The 15,320-nt window shown below is 62.0% G+C and overlaps 1 protein-coding gene across 5 annotated transcripts in view; it reads left to right on the plus strand.

Annotated features, from left to right (window-relative positions):
• The window catches only part of LRP1 (LDL receptor related protein 1), an 83,196-nt gene that overhangs the window by 13,811 nt on the left and 54,065 nt on the right, over positions 1-15,320 (plus strand). For all 5 annotated transcript variants that reach the window (XR_012626794.1, XM_074854064.1, XM_074854066.1 and 2 more), the window contains exons 2-6: positions 2,490-2,612; positions 8,611-8,748; positions 11,105-11,224; positions 12,054-12,182; positions 12,444-12,707. Coding sequence is in view for 4 of the 5 variants with exons in the window: in XM_074854064.1 (XP_074710165.1) it covers positions 2,490-2,612; positions 8,611-8,748; positions 11,105-11,224; positions 12,054-12,182; positions 12,444-12,707 (774 nt within the window). In the remaining variant the exon portion in view is untranslated. The remainder of the gene's footprint in view (positions 1-2,489; positions 2,613-8,610; positions 8,749-11,104; positions 11,225-12,053; positions 12,183-12,443; positions 12,708-15,320) is intronic.

A 15,320-nucleotide genomic window follows, 5' to 3' on the forward strand; every position in this document is an offset into this window, starting at 1 on the left:
CGAGGGGCCAGTCTTCCATGCTGAAGGACCGGTGTCTCCAGTGCAAATCAGGATCCTTTCCTGGCTCCGGTTTGTTGTCCCGTGTAGACACAGCCCCGCAGGGCTGGGAGCGGCTGGGATGGGGCAGCGGGCTGGGAACCACTTGCCAGGGGTTTGTCCTCTCCTTGTAGGTCTGCCCGCTCCCCTTGGGGGCAGGAGTCAGGGAAGAGCCCGGAGTTGAGCCTGACCGGCGGGGAGATGCCGGCCGCTGTTGGCCCACTGGGCTCCTGGGTGCTGGCTGCGGTCAGCTGGGCGGTTGCGGCAGCCACAGGTCACTTTGTGGCTGGTGGAGACCTGGGAGGATGAGGGAGAGCAGGAAATCCAAGGGAGTGTCAGTCCTTTGCTGTGGTTTTCTTAATGATTCTTGCATTTGGTACGCTTGTGGCTGGGAGATGGAGGCGGAGGATGAGCTCCTCCAGGAAGAGGGGGCGGCAGCGCCGGCTTCGGAGGGGAGCTCGTTGCCGGAGGCGCCTGTCCCCAAGCTTCTAGCCCTGTGTGGCCACATCTTGCAGGAGGAAGGGACAGGCTTGTTCTCCAAGTCATCTCCGGCGTGTTTCATCCATTTTGATGTGTCTGGGCTCCATCTTGATTGCACCGACTCCCTGTCGTGGTGTCGAGCCTTTCCCTCTAAGCAGCAGCTCCAACACTACCGATGCTGATGCTTTAAAGACAGAAGGGAAGCGAGGTTTGTAGGAGGTGGTACTCTTCAATCAAACCAAATGACATCTAACAAAGCCCTTTTTCAGGTCTGAGGAATAATTAGTGTCATTACACGGTGGGGAGAGTTTCCTCCCACCCTTTAGGAACCAGGATTTGGACTGGGGACTGGACCTTCCCCCTCCTCTTCCCTTGCAGCAGCCCTGCTGCAGGCCGGACAGGAGCTGCCTGGACCTGGCTGCGGCTTTTCCGTCACATGGCAGGAGCTGGAGAGGAATCAGGCACCTTCTCTGCCTGCCAGGAGCCTGAGGGCGAGCTGGGTCACCAAACGCGTGAAATGAGCTGCAGCGGCTCCTGCCCGTGGTGCCGCTCGGCGCGGCTGCGGCGAGGCAGATGCAGCCTTCCGTGGCTGAGCAGGAAGTTAAGCGGATCCTTGGAGCAGGGAATTTAGCAGAAGACTGGGGATGACACAAGATAAATGTTTAGGGAATTGCGTGTGTTTGAGTGCCTTTGCCTTTAACAAACACTCACAGTTGCGTTTCGTAGGTTTCCAAGAGTTCCTGCCTTCCCAAGGGCTCAGGCTCGCCGTTGGGAGCTAAAGCTGCGCCGGGCGCGGGAGCATCCGCTGCAGAGAGCCCTGGGGAGGAGGGGAGACGCTGACAGGAGACAGCTCAAGCCGCCGGACTCTGCCGTGGGCCGGGGCAGTGGCCCTCGCCCGGGAGCCCCCGGCACGGCCGGTGGGGTCGAGAGCTGGGACGGCGTCACCGTGTTCCGACCCTTCCCCACTGCAGCTCTGGCCTCAGCTGCTGCCGGCGGAGCCTTGGCATCGCCTCGAGCCGCTGGCTCTGCCGCCCCGGATGTGCTACTTCTACGGCTAGAGAGAGATAGATATCTCTCTCCATCTTTTTTCACATTTGGTGCTTCCCCCGCTGCTGTGGGTTGACCAAGAGATTGGCCACGAGATCGGCCACCTCGGTGCCTGCAGCGCGGCAGTGCCGGGGGCGGGCGAGGGTTGCTGCCTTCCCGTCTAACCTCAGCCCTTCGGGAAGGGGGAGTCGTGCAGCCCATGCCGGGGGGTGCAGTGACCCCCCACTGCAGCCTCTGCCCTGGGGGGTGCGGTGACCCCCCATCGCAGCCCCCTCGAGGTGCCAGTTTTGGTGGGGGAGAGCTGCACTGGGACTCTTCCCAGCGCTGCTCCCGTGCCCAGGGCTCAGGCCGGTTCTGCGCTCTGGGCTTTAGGTTTTCCTGCTGGTTTTTATTAAGCCTTTGGTTCATTTCTGCGTGTCCTGGGAGGGTGGTGCAGGGTCGCTGACCCCCCCTGAGCACCATCCCGGCCATGCACGTGCGTGTTTCCTGGGCGCAGGGTGGATGGAGAACTCGTCCTGCTGCTGGTGCTGTCTTTGTGATTTAAAAATGTTACTTTTTAATTTGTTCTCATTTGGGTTTTCTTATTTTTTTCCTGTCTTTTTTACTGTCTACCATAGAAAATAAACCGCCTTTGGCTCCCAGGAGCTAATTCATCCAAGTTAAATGATCTTTAAAATCTGTTAGTGCATCATGGATCTCGGTTCCTGTTTTCTCGCCAGTGTAATTAATGCTTCAGTTTAAATTTTCTCCTTTCCTTAGGGGCAAGGTTGATGGATCTGATGCCAGGCTAAAACTTTTGCTGAGCCATTAGAACGAAATCAAACTAAAAGCAATCTAGTCCTTAATTTAATTTTTTTTTTTTTAAATTACTTGTCTTTGGGAAGAAACTGATCTTGTTTATTATCATTATTTCTTTTCTCATCCAGCACCGAAGACATGTAGCCCTAAACAGTTTGCATGCAAAGATCAGATTACGTGCATATCTAAGGGCTGGCGCTGTGACGGGGAAAAGGATTGTCCGGATGGCTCGGATGAATCACCCGATATATGTATGTATGCCTTTCCTTCCTAATCGTGTTCTTTTGGTTTTGTTTCATCCATTCTCTCATTGCACGGTCGTTCCAGGGTCCCGAACAGGCGGCATCGCACAACTGCTCTACCTCAGCTCCCGTTTCTCCCGTAGTACCAGGAGTCCACAGCACCTGGGGGGGTGGGGACCACCCGGGGCAGGAGCCCAAGCCGTCCATCTGTCCGTCCTCCCTTTATCTCCCCAGCCACTGCTCCCAGGGCCGCTGGCTCTGGGGCCCTGATCCTTCCTAACAAAACAGTCTCCTGGGAGCGGGGTATCACTGATTTATTTTTTGTTTCCATCCCAATTGATTTGCATGAGGAAGGCAGAGCCCTGGAGGCGAGGACTCCATGAGCCGGACGCTGGGCAGGGCTGCGGCCGTGCCGCCGGTGCCCGGCATCGAACGGGTGCTTGGGGTGAGGCTGGGCTGGGGGGAAGGAGGAGGTCGCTGGGCGTCCTGGGGAACAGCAAAAGCAGCGCCAGATGGGTTTGGATTGGGACACTGTGTTGGTTTTACTGGTTTTGTGCTGGGCCGTTGGAGCCGCCCTGCTGCAGCGGTGCCGGTGGCCCTGGGGATGCTCCTGCCTCAGGTGGGGCACTTGGGCCTCTCCAGAAGCAAACGGGAACTGGCTGGGCGAGGTGGGGCGCAGGGGTGGGGGGTGCCTGGGCAGGGGAGCGGGCCAGGGCCTTGGGCTCTGCTCCGGCTGTGCTGGAGCAAGGAACCGCCTCTCCCCATGGCCCGGGTTCTCGAGGCCGTGCTGCGCGTGTTGCCTCGCAGGAGCAGCCTCGTCCGGTCGTTTTGCTGTGCCAGGAAAGCAGCCCCGAGGTGCTGGGCCGGCAGGACGGCCACGGCTGGGTTCCTCCCTGCCGCTGCCCACCAGCGACCAGCAAAACCCTCTCGTCCTGCAGTCCCGAGATCCCTCCCAGACTCCTGCTTCAGGCATAAAGGTCTCCAAAGCAGTTTCTGGTTCAGCACCGGGGTTATTTATTTCTTAAGGCAAAATGATGCAACTGTCCCCTCCGTGGGAGGGATGAGGGGGCTGGGATGGGCTGTCTGGCTCCAGTCAATCAGCAGCCCTGGAAAATTACTGCGGGAGGACTCGGAGGCCCTTCCCCGGCTGGAAGAAATCCGTCCTGACTGACGTATTCCGCTCGCTGTGCGTGTCTGCGCTCGCTCGACCGCCCCCCAGCCGTACCAGCGGGTGAGCGGAGAATGGACCCCTCGGATGTTTCTCCCTCTTTCGCCTTCCTCCTCGTTGCCCTCCGGCTGGTGGGGGCTGGCAGAGCTGAACCCGTGGCCCTGGGGGGAGCTGGAAGGTGTCGGTGTCCTCGCAGCGGGGCTGAGCATCCCCCAGCGCCGCTCCTCGCCGCTCCCCGCGCTGGCGCCGCACGAGCCGCTGAGGTGCCCGGTCCGGGAGCAGCGTCCGGCTCTTCTGGGGACGTGCCCGTGTCCGCCCACAGGCTTGAGCACCCACAGCTCCCGGTCATTCCCTGGGGGGCGCAGGACCCCCGCTTCCCGTCTGCCCCTTGGGACGTGCTCGGTGCTTCTAGGACAGGCCGGTGGGAGCCTCCTGCGAGGCGTAGAGCAAAGCCCAGTGTTTCCTCTCTCCTCACCCTCCCTGCGTGCGCGGGACAGAGCCCGCGAGTTCCCACCACCACCACAGACCCCAAACTTTGGAATGGTCTTTTCCTGGGGAGCGGTTCCCTCCCCAGCTTCAGAGGCAACTGCTGGGGTTTGGGGACCTGGGGGGGTTTGACCTGTCTGAGAGACTCTGCTCCCCCTCCCCAGGTTCCTGCTTTAGGCCCCAAGGCCGCAGTAGCCCCAGGAGGGAACGAGAGGGACGCTGCATCCTCCGGGACACCAAGGTTGGGGTCAGCAGCCGTCGCTGCCGCCTCCCCCGTGCCGGCGGCCGGGCAGCGCTCGGCGCGGTGCTGGTGCCCCCGCCTGTGCCTTTCCCATGGGCACAGGGTGTGAATGGAGGCTGCTGCCTGCTGCCTGCCTGCTCCTGCCCAGGCTCACGCGAGTGGAGCCCGACCTGTTGGCACACGCAGGGCGCGGAGCCCGGTATCTCTGGGACTGCCAGGCAAGCTTTTCTCACGCCACTTTGGCACCGGGGCTTCCGGCAGGCTCTCATCCTCCTTATCTCTTTGGCAGGGAGAGAATGACTTTTATTACTATTATTTAATCTCTTTTTTTAAGCGCAGGCTGCAGACGCGGCTCTCGCATGCTGCTTGGCGCACCCTTTCGCGCCCTGGCAGCGTGGCAGGGTTATTTACATTGCACTAATGTACTCATGTCAGAGTCTCTTGAAGTGCTGTCTATTATGTGCGAGGTTTTCCTCCCCGGGGAATCCTTTTAAGTACTCGCTGGCTTTGCTCACGTGTTAGCTGAGCACAGGAAGAGTTCCCTCTCCAAGCTCGGTGCCGTGCTCGGGTCTGTCTGAGTGCCTCGTACCTGGGTCTTGCCCGGTCAGTCGTTTTTTCACTGTGTGGAGCTTTCCTGGGGGAAAAAGCTTGGACAAGAGCCTCCGTCCTCTTGCAGATCAAAGGAGATGAGGGGCTCTGAGAAATTAATTTGTCGTGGCTGAGCCATGGCCATCGCCTGGCCTCGTGCCCGGAGCTCCGGGGGCTCTGCGGGGTGCCCGGGCCTGGCTGGGGGTTTGCCCGTGTGCGGGACAGCCGAGCTGCCGGCCCGCAGCCTGGATGTTTGTGAGGATTCAGCATCACACGGTTCGTTGGTCCGAGGTTCAGGAGTCTCAAATCCCTCGTCTCGCCGCACTGGGCTGGCGCTGGAGGCTCTGCTGGGGTTCAGAGGCGTCTCGGGCGAGCCCGTTGCCCGTGAAGCTTCGCTCTCCCCGTCCCGGCGGGGTGAGTGGGACCGTCCCGCTCCTGGCTCCTCCTGCTCCCGTGTCGTGTTCCCCACGTCTGTGTCTCCTTGGGCTGTAGCCAAATCAACTACGGGCTGCATTTACAGGAGGGATAATCGCTTTTCTTATTTCCTCCCTTTTTTTTTTTCCGAGTGGTTTTTAGAGGTTAAAAATTCCTGTCTAATTCAGCTCCTTGGGGTGTACCACAAGCTTGTCACATGTAATAAATTGGCTCATTTATTAGTGCGCCAACACAGTCAAAAGCAAACAAAGTGGCTTGTAGATTAATCCTGCCCTGTTTGTGATAAGTAGTTTGATCCAGGCTCTTTGCAGGGCAATAATGGACATGGCAGATCAGTTTTGACTGATGAACTGCACTTTATCTCGGTGCCTTCATTCTTTTGGCCCATATATTGATACTACTTAATTAACCCTTAATTTGCAATTACTCAGTGCCCAGATAGCGCTGTTGTCCAGCCCTCTGTGAAAAACAAAAGCCATGAAGCAGCACCTGGTGAGAAATTCTCCTGGGAGCTGTCTGCTGAGTGCCCTGGATTGGGGCTGGGAAATAGGAGAAACCCCCGTCCCCCACGGCTGCGACGGAGCCCGGGCATCCTGAGCTCCATGTCCCCATCCTGGAGGACCCCGTTGCCCCAGTGCCAGGCCAGTCGCTAACTGGAAATGTACTGGAACGTGTTTGACACGCAGCCTGTGTGTGGGGGAGTGATCTGGCATCTGGAGCCCATTAGGTTTCCGTTCTTCGGACACCTCTTGTGCAAGAAGGGACACGCATGTGTCAGCACCCGGAGTTAGTCACTTTGCACAAAACAGACGAGGGAAAGGGGGTGAAGTTTTCACCACAGCAGGTTGGGGAACCTTTCTGCAAGGCACGGCGGTTGTGTGCCCTCAGCGGGGGCTGCTCCTGCCGTGGGAACCTCCTGCCCATCTCTGCAGGAGCAGCAGCGTGCCAGGGGGCTCCTGGGGGATTTCCTGAGGGACTTTAGTTCTGCAAAGGCTTTGGTGTGTTCGGGAAGGGCAGAGGAGAGACCCAGCCTGCTCCATCTGCTCCTCCAGGAGCAATTTGCTGTTCTATAGGTGGGTGGGGGGGTGGGTGTGCCAAGGCATCTGCCTGGGGCGCACTGAGGGGTCTCGTGCAGGGTCAGGAGAACCACGGGGTCAGAGCCGGCAGGTCCCGTCCACCCCACCGGCCCCGGGGCGCTCCCGGGGTTTGCGCTGCCCCTTCCATGGCCGCGGGTGCTGCCGAGAGCCTTGAGCCGGCTGGATTGGGACCTGCCAGGAGCCCGCGCGTTCAGGTTAAGAGCAGGAGCCCGAGCGTTCCAGCGTAGCTCGGGGTCGCGGGGAGGGAAGCCGAGCCCTCGCTGGCCGGGAGCGTGCTGGCGGGGCAGGAGTGGGGCTGGACGGGCTGTGCTGGCACACGCAGCGCTGGGCTGGACCCCGCGAGCTGCGCGTGATGTAACGCTCCTCTCCAAGGAGGGTTTGAGCTTATTTAGGCCAAACTCCACCGGTGGAGTCTTAGCTGAAGGTGACCGCTGGTCTCAGTAGCTGTCTAAAACGGGACCGTGCCTGGACAAGGTGCTCAGCGTGTGCCCTTCTCGGTGCTCACCTGCCGCGTCGCCTGCTGCCAAGGACGGGTGGTCCGTGGGGAGCTCGGGCAGCTATTTCTGCTGCTGTCCCCGCTGCCGGCAGGGCTGACGTGCTGCCTGCCCTGCCGAGGTGGGGGCAAGGCACAAACAGCCACTGTCTCCCCATAAAATGGCATTTTAGTTTTCGCCCGTGTGCTGCCGTTGACTCAGCAGAGGCGCATCGGTGGCTCCAGTGAGAGCTGGCGGAATGCTGCGTGTTCAGCCCTAAAGCGAAACTCAGGGTCGGGGCCAGGGAGGCGAGGAGAGCCCGTGGCAGGAGTCGGGCTTTGCAGAGCCGTGCTGGTGGGCTGCTGACACCGAACCCGTGCTGTGCCAGTGCTGGAGCCAGGACGTTGGTGGAGCTTTTAATGGGGTTTCAGGATGTTAATCGATTTATGTGTATTTTGTTGTTTGTCTCAATGCCATGCTTCTTTTCAGAGAAGCTTAAAAATAAAGCTTTGTTTCCTTTGTAATTTTTCTAGTTAATAATGGAGATTAAGTCTCCTCGTGTTGCGCAGCCCTGGTCCTTAATGACCCCCCGCAAGCCTGCCTGCAAAGTGCCTCTTAACAAGGAGCGTGTGGGCACCCGCGGGGGGGAGCTGGGGTGGCCGTGCTCGGGGTGCTTCGCACAGCCTGACCCCACGTGCCCCCAGCTCTCCCAGCAGCGAGGGGTGCCCCGAGCTGTGTGCCTGGGCAGCCCGGAGTGGACGTGACCCGCGAGGGCTCGAAACGGGGAGCCTGGGGCTGCTGAGGTCTGGGGTGACCTTCCCCTGGCACACCAACTGCCAACCTGACTTGCTGCCGGGTCTCTGGGGCTGGGCGGGGGGTCCCCGTCCGCCCCGGCTGCTCCGGGCCTCCGTCCTGCTCGCCCGATGGTCCCGCTCGGGCCACATGCTGGCAGGCGACGGAGAAGGGAAGGTTCACCCCGATGGGTCACGCTGTTCCTCCGCTCACAGCGTCCCGGCTGCTGTGAAAGAGAGATCCAGGGTCTGTGAATGAGCTTCCTGGGGCTGCTGGAGGGGCAGAGCCTGCTCTGAGCCTTCTCTGGTGGCCTTTTCTGGCCTCGAGGTGCCATGGGAGCCGGGAGGATTTGGGACTGGCCTTGCTAGGTGGGTGCTGCGGGGCACATGCTGGGCAGAGGAATCCAAATCAAGGAGGATTTGACGTGAGTCTGGGCAGAGGGAATCAAAGCGCCACCGGCCCGGTGCTTGCCTGCTCTTGGCCACTGCAGAAACCTTCCCACGAACATCCTGGGGAACGTGGGGTTCCCTGAACGCCTGCGTCTGCCTTAAGAGTTTTTACCCGAAATCTCGCTGTGCGAGGCCGGGTGATGGTCACTGCTGGGGAGCCCCGGCGGAGCAGCATGGGGGGGCTGAGGGTTCCCTCCAGGTTTTGGGTGTTTCCTCCGGGATTATGGAGCCGTCACGCTCCTCCTTTGGTGACAGTTCTGCCTTTTGCTGTCTCGCAGGTCCTCAGAGCAAGGTGTCTCGATGCCAGCCCAACGAGCACAACTGCCTGGGCACGGAGCTGTGCATTCACATGAGCAAACTCTGCAACGGGCTCCACGACTGCTTCGACGGCTCCGACGAGGGGCCGCACTGCCGGGGTAGGTGTCGGGGGGACATTGGTCAGAGAGGGGCCGTGGGTAGGGGGTTGCCCCGCGAGATCCTGCCTTTGCCTCCCGCCCTCCCCTGCCGCGGTAAGAGTCACGAGGTCCCCGTTTGTCCCCATTTCTGGCAGGTTTTGTTTAGCGGCCACCGCACTCCTGCTCCCCTCGTGGCACCGGGCTGGCCGGTAGCAGATCCAGAGATTAGCCAGAGCCGCTTGCAAGTGAAATGCCCGTCATTCCTGAGCCTGCAGGCCATTAAATAGCTGCATTGTCTCCTGGGTTTAAAAGCTTGGAGGGCTGGGGTTCTGGTTCAGATAAGAGATACCAGTATGTTTTTTTCCTAATTTCCAGGAGCTTTGTCCCCCCTCCTGGCCTGTCCCCGGTTGCTAATCCTGCTGGAAAACTCTCCCTAAATCAGCGTGCGCTGGCTGGCTGGTGTGCAGATCAGCCGCTCAGAAACGCGTGTCCTGGGCTGACCCCGGGAGCTGGGTCTCTGCAGACTCCGGGCGAGCAGCAGCGCTTTTCCCCCCAGCCCTTCCCCTGCCTGGGGCTGCGGGCTCCTGCCCGGCTCCTGCCCGCCTCTCCCTGCCCCCAAGGGCTCCCTTCCTCCCGCCGGGTCCTGTCCGTGTCCCGGCTCCCCTGGGAGGAGCCCGGGGCGGCTTCTGCAGCTGTGCCCGAGCTGACAATTAATACTTCGCTAATAGTTCTCATTACTGAAGCGGGATCTGATTTTTGGGAGTTGGGCAGCACGTGACCAGCACACACGAGGCGAGGGCTGGGTGCGGGCCAGCCCCGTGTCGGGACAGTTGCCGCTCGCAGGTTTGGGCACGTCAGGGACGTGAGCGCTCGCGGGAGCTTGTGCCGGGTGCCGGGGTCCCCCCTGCCCCCCGGCGGGTGGGGGGCGGCTGCTGGTGCCGCCCCGGGGAGGCATTTCCTCGCAGCTGGTGGCGAGCCCCAGCCTGCCTCCGCCCCGGGCCTGGGGGGACGAGCTGTCACCCCGCTCCGTGCCCGTCCCGCTGCCCTCACCCCTGCCCGGGGCCGCTCGCTCCCGCTGCGGGGAGATGGGGGGACACGCCGGGGAGCCTCAGCGGCTCCGGGGAGATGGGGGGACACGCCGGGGAGCCTCAGCGGCTCCTGCAGACGTTCACGGGGGCGAAAATGCCATTGGAGCCTCCACCCCCCTCCTGCAGACCCGGCACTCGTGGGGGTTTTTCTTTTCTTCGGATGCATGGGGTGCGTCAGACAAGAATCTGAAGTGAAGAGCTGGGCCTGCCAAAGCCCATCAACCTCGTGAACACCCTGGCTGGGCCCTGCCTGCTTTATTGAACGTTCCACATGTGAGGGGCAGGATTTTTGCAGCTGGGTGCTGCTCCCCCTCCAGCCCCGCTGCAGAGGGGGGTTGGAAAGGGCCGGATGGTTTTGGTGTGCAGAGGCTCGTGGCTGGGCGGCTGTTGTTTCCCCTCCACTGGCAGATTTGCTGAGACCCAGTTCAACGCCCTCTGAGCACCGGAGTGCCCGGGTCAGGCGGGGCGAGGAAAGGAGGGGAGGAAACAAAACCCAGCGTAACCCCCGGCACATCCCTCACAGCGGGCTGAGGAGGCCCCTTACTGAATGACTGATGGTCGGCAGCAGTGGGCGAGCAGCGCTGGCCTCGCCGGGCCCGGGGCAGCGCCGGGCAGGTGGGGGCTTCACTGTGTTTGTGACGCCGCTAATGGCAATGAAGCTGCGGGAGGCGGCGACCAGGTGGCCGCGTCTCTGGCCCCAGCTTTGCCCCGGGGCCACCCAACCCTGACCGTGACCCCGACTGTGACCCTGACCCTGGCGCTGGGGTGCTGGTCCCCCTCTGCAGGGGGGTGGGCGGCTGCCAGCTCCGGGCTCTCCGGTGTGTCTGCCTGCCCGGCCGGTCCTCTGCTGCCTGCGCCGCGTCGCTGGCAGGGAGCGGCCCCCGGGCCCCCTGCAGCCCTGCTTAGGGGGAAGATGCTGCGGAGAGGACGTGGCGGATGAGTTCGCCCCATAGTCTCTCTGGGATCCCCCAGGATACCCCAGAGCCGAGTCCCGCGCTGCTCTCCTGTGCAGTGGCTCCCGGCGGAGCGCTGCTGAGTCAGCAGCTCTGGGGGGCGGTTGGGGCTGCTCAGACCCTCCTGTGCAGCCGCCACGTATCCGTTACGGCCTCCCCCCGCTCTGCAGAGGGTCTGGGTCCTTCCCTCCCCACCCAGGAGTGTGGAGGCCCCCAGCAAAGCCTGGTGGGGTGACTGGGGGTCCCCTTCACCCAGCGCTGGGTCCTGGGCGCCCATCCTGTCCCTGCTCGCACAGTGGTGACATCCTCTCTCCTGCATCTCCCCCGTCTCCTCAGAACAACTGGCGAACTGCACAGCCCTGGCCTGCCAGCACCACTGTGTGCCGACGCTGAGCGGACCAGCCTGCTACTGCAACAACTCCTTCCAGCTGGCCGAGGACAGGAGGAGCTGCAAAGGTCGGTGTGGGGGGGCAGAGCTGTCACCACCGGCACGGTGCTGGGGCTTGGCCATGCGGCTGAAGGGACCTGAGGCTTGGCAGCCCCCGACCTTCAGCGGGGAGCACGGGGTGTCGGGGTGGGACTCTGCCTCCCTGCTGCCGTGGGGCTGCAGCTCCTGAACGCCCGAGTGAGGAATATTGGGAGGGAGTGAGGAAGGGGCTGTGCCTTTGTGTGCGGAGTCAGGGGCCATCGCTGGGCTCATATGTGCTCCCGGTGTCTGTGCCTCGGAGAGGATGCTGGAGGACAGGAGAGGGTCAGCGAGGAGTGATCAGATCAATGCGATGCCTGGAAACAAGCCTGGAAGAGAGAGATTGCAGTGGCTCCGTCTCTTTCATTTATCTGAGCGGAGGTGAAAGGGACCTTTATCAGCTCCTGCACGCACCTCTGGGGCAGGAGCGCTCTGGTGGAGACTGCTCTTTCATCTAGCAGAAGAAAGAGCAGTGTGTGAGCCAGGGGTTTGGAAGCTGAAGATTAGAGAAATTCAGACTGGAAATTTGGGTGCAGATTTTGCAGAGTGGGGGGGAGGGGCAGTGGGTAATTAGGCCTTGGAAAGGCTCCGCTGTGAGGCAGGGATTGTCCTTCTGCCGCTGATGCTGGAGCAGATGCTGGGGGCTGCTGCAGGTGTCGCAGGGTGACGCTGGCCGTGGGGAAGCCACAGAGCCACGGGGACCGTCCCTTCCCCTGCAGCTCTGCCTCGGAGGAGAGGGGGAACCTTCATTGCCTCTTGAGGCAGCTGAGGAGAGATGTTTGCTAATCCAAATCTCGGGGGTTTTGCCTTCTTTTCCAGACTTTGATGAATGCACCATCTACGGGACCTGCAGCCAGACGTGCACCAACACGGAGGGCTCCTACACGTGCAGCTGTGTCGAAGGGTACCTGCTGCAGCCTGACAACAGGTCCTGCAAAGCCAAGAACGGTGAGATCCCCGGCAGGAGGGGCGCATTGCGTCGGGGCAGCTCTGCAGACCGCGGCCTCATGCCGTGTATCTCTGGTTCTTCACTTGAGGGGGCCCTTCCCTGGCTCCGTCCTGGGCTACCACCCTCGCCTGTGCTGTGCTGCCTGTCACGGTCTTGTCTGGGCTGAAGCAGCGGGGCTGGGCTGCGGGCTGACGCAGTGTTGCAGCCACGAGCCTCGGTGCTCTGCCCTGACCGCCCTTCTCGCCTCCCTTCCTCGCCAGAGCCTGTGGACCGCCCTCCCGTGCTGCTCATCGCCAACTCCCAGAACATCCTGGCCACCTACCTGAGTGGAGCCCCGGTGCCCAACATCACCCCCACCAGCGCCAAGCAGACCACGGCGATGGACTTCAACTACATTGAGGACACGGTGTGCTGGGTCCACGTGGGCGACAGTGCCTCCCAGACCATCCTCAAGTGTGCCAAGATCCCCAACCTGAAGGGCTTTGTGGAAGAGCGCTCCATCAACATCTCCCTCAGCCTGCACCGTGAGTGCCTGCTCCCCCCGCGCCTTGCTCCCCGGCCCATCTCCTCTGGGCAGCCTGAGCATCCCCAGCCAGGGGTGGGTGAACCAGGGGTGTGTTTTGGCAGGAGGCAGCTTTCCACGGGGCCAGGCAACGAGACTTCAGCACAGACGTAGCTTTTGGCTTTCCTTTTCCTTCCTTATTTCTAGCAAGCTTTGTGGTTTCTTTGTGTAAGTATGGGGAGGAACAATACAGTGAGAAGGGATGGTACCTGCGCAGCGGGTTCGGGGTGGCAGTTCTTGTTGCTTCCTCCTGGTTTTCACCCCTGGCCAAAGCAAGTGTTGGTCCCCACCCCAAGGAGCGACCAAGAGCAAAATCCTGACCGAAAAGTGCCTCCCGCCGGGCGGCCGCGTGAGTCACCGCCGTGAGTGGCAGATGGTGGTTTCATTCCGCTTGTGCCTTCCCGGCCGTAACGAGCGTGGTTACAGCTCCGTCTCCTGCTCGGGCTTGCCGGTCCCGGATCAGCAGTCAGAACGGGGAGGAGAGTGCCTGGCTGGGATTTCGGCGCTCTCTGACTCCAGCCCATGCCCGCTCTCCCGAGAGCCTCTGCCCGTGAGGGCTCCTGACAGAAGCCGTGGACTTCCAGGCACCTTCCCAGTGCGCTCTCACGGGGGCAGGGCCGTGGGGTTGGCGGGGTCCCCCCGAGAGGGGAGGTGGGTGGGTGCGGTAGCCCTGCAGCCAGGATGGGGGAAACTGCTCCCGGTGTTGCACTGTCACTGGTTTGATCCTCTGAATCTGGAGACCAAGTCAGTCAGGGCGGGACTGGGGGTGCCTGGGGTTTGCTGTGCATCTCCGTCAGGTTTGCAGCCCTCGGCTTCCCCGGCGTCATCCTGCCGCTGTCTTTTGCCTCCTGAAGTTGGGGTGCTGCTGGGGGGAGACTGATGCAGGAGGGATCCCCTTCTTCCGCAGAGCCGGGTGTCATTACGTGATGAGCAATAGCTGACCTGGCAAATTGGACGAACATGTACAAACTGATCTTTGAAAATGAGTAACGGCCCGGGGTGGGTCTTGGAGCCGAGGGCGTTTCTGTGCCGAGGGCAACGTCGCGGTGCCCGGCTGCCCCGACCGCGGCCCTGGCTGAAGCCTGGGGCAGGACGCGGGGTCCCGCGGGCCCCTGTGGCCCCTCGGGCTGCGCCGGGGCTCAGCAGGCTCAGGCCGCTGCGCCGAGGGTGTGTGCAGCACGCGTAATGCAGGCTTGCACTGTGTATTTTTAGGGCAGTGTGTATTTTTAGGGAGAGGCCTCACCCTTTGCTCTTGCAGGCGATAGCCTGAAGTTAGGCTCAGCTCTGCTCTCCACTCCCTGCGATGGCTTAAGGACGTCTCTGCTTTTATGGGCTCCTGATGGCTCCTCTCTTAAGGCTTCCTCAGACTCAGCCTGGTCTCCCCGTAGTTCCCTGGAGGGGCAGCCAGCAGCGTCCTGTGAAGCTCTGCCTGCACCCTTCTTCTTCCCATCGAGCTCAGGTTTAACGTTGTAATTTCCTGCAGCTGGGAGCTGCGGCGGAGGCCGTGGTCCGTGATGGCATGTGAGCCGTGAGCTGCGGATTGGCCTTGGGGAAGGGGACCGCTGGGATTTCTGTGGGAGGTTTCGGGGTGTTCCTGGTGCCTTTCTGCGGCTCGGCCCCACGGCGGGAGGGTCCCCAGGTCGCCGGGGTGCCCTGGCCTGGCTGCGGGCAGCGTGTGGCTGAGGGTGCGGCAGCAGCTGGGGTCGGTGACCTGACTCGTGAGCCGGGAGGTGACAGCAGGAGGAGCTGTCACACCCTGCCCACGGCGTGAGGTGTGAGTGCGGGACTGGGAGCTGCAGCCCCGACCGCTGCCCTGCTCCATGCCCGGGCGGGTGCTGGGCCTGGCAGGCTCTCGGGGCACTCGTGCGGGCTGCTCCGGCTCCGGGAAGTTAATCTGAGACGTGACCTTTTAATTATGGTCAGGAGGGGAAGGGAGCTCGTAATAAGAGCGTGTTCGAGTCCAAACAAGAAAAGGTGCCTTGCTTTGCTTGGCCTCCTGATCGGGTGCGATAGCTCAGGGTAGGAAGAGCGGAATTCAGCTGCCCTGGGTGGGAAAGTGCCCGCCCTGGCTGCGGGGTGAGGGGCGCAGCAGCTCCTGTTGGGGGGCGGCTGTTTGCAGAGGAGCCGTGAAGGGGCCCCTGCTCCGGGGGGAGGTGTGAAATGACCTCGGGTTCGGGCTGCGGAGCACAACCACACACTGTGGCTGATTCTGAGCCCTGAGACATGGGCTCGTGGCATGGCGGTGCCGGTAGCCTCCTGCCTGCAGACTCACTGGGGCGGGCACGTGCTGCCGGGGCCAGCGCTGCTGCCTGGAAATGCCGCAGGAGAGAAACGATCCAGCGCACCCCGGGAGGATCGAGAACGCGGCTCCTGCGGGTCTCCTGTCAGACATTCCTCTTGCCAGGGAGGGGCGATGAGGGGCCTCCGTTAACCGGGCTCTGAGCCCCGGGGACGGCGGCAGGGACGCGCCTCGGCGGGTGCTGCGGCTGCTGGTGGTGGCCCGTTGGGGTGCAGAGGGGGTGGGAGTGGGGCTGCCCTGAGCTGCTCGTTGGCTACGTGGGCGCCCGTTGCTTTT

The sequence above is a fragment of the Strix uralensis genome, chromosome 33 (genome assembly GCF_047716275.1).
Source record: "Strix uralensis isolate ZFMK-TIS-50842 chromosome 33, bStrUra1, whole genome shotgun sequence".
Classification (NCBI taxonomy): domain Eukaryota; kingdom Metazoa; phylum Chordata; class Aves; order Strigiformes; family Strigidae; genus Strix; species Strix uralensis.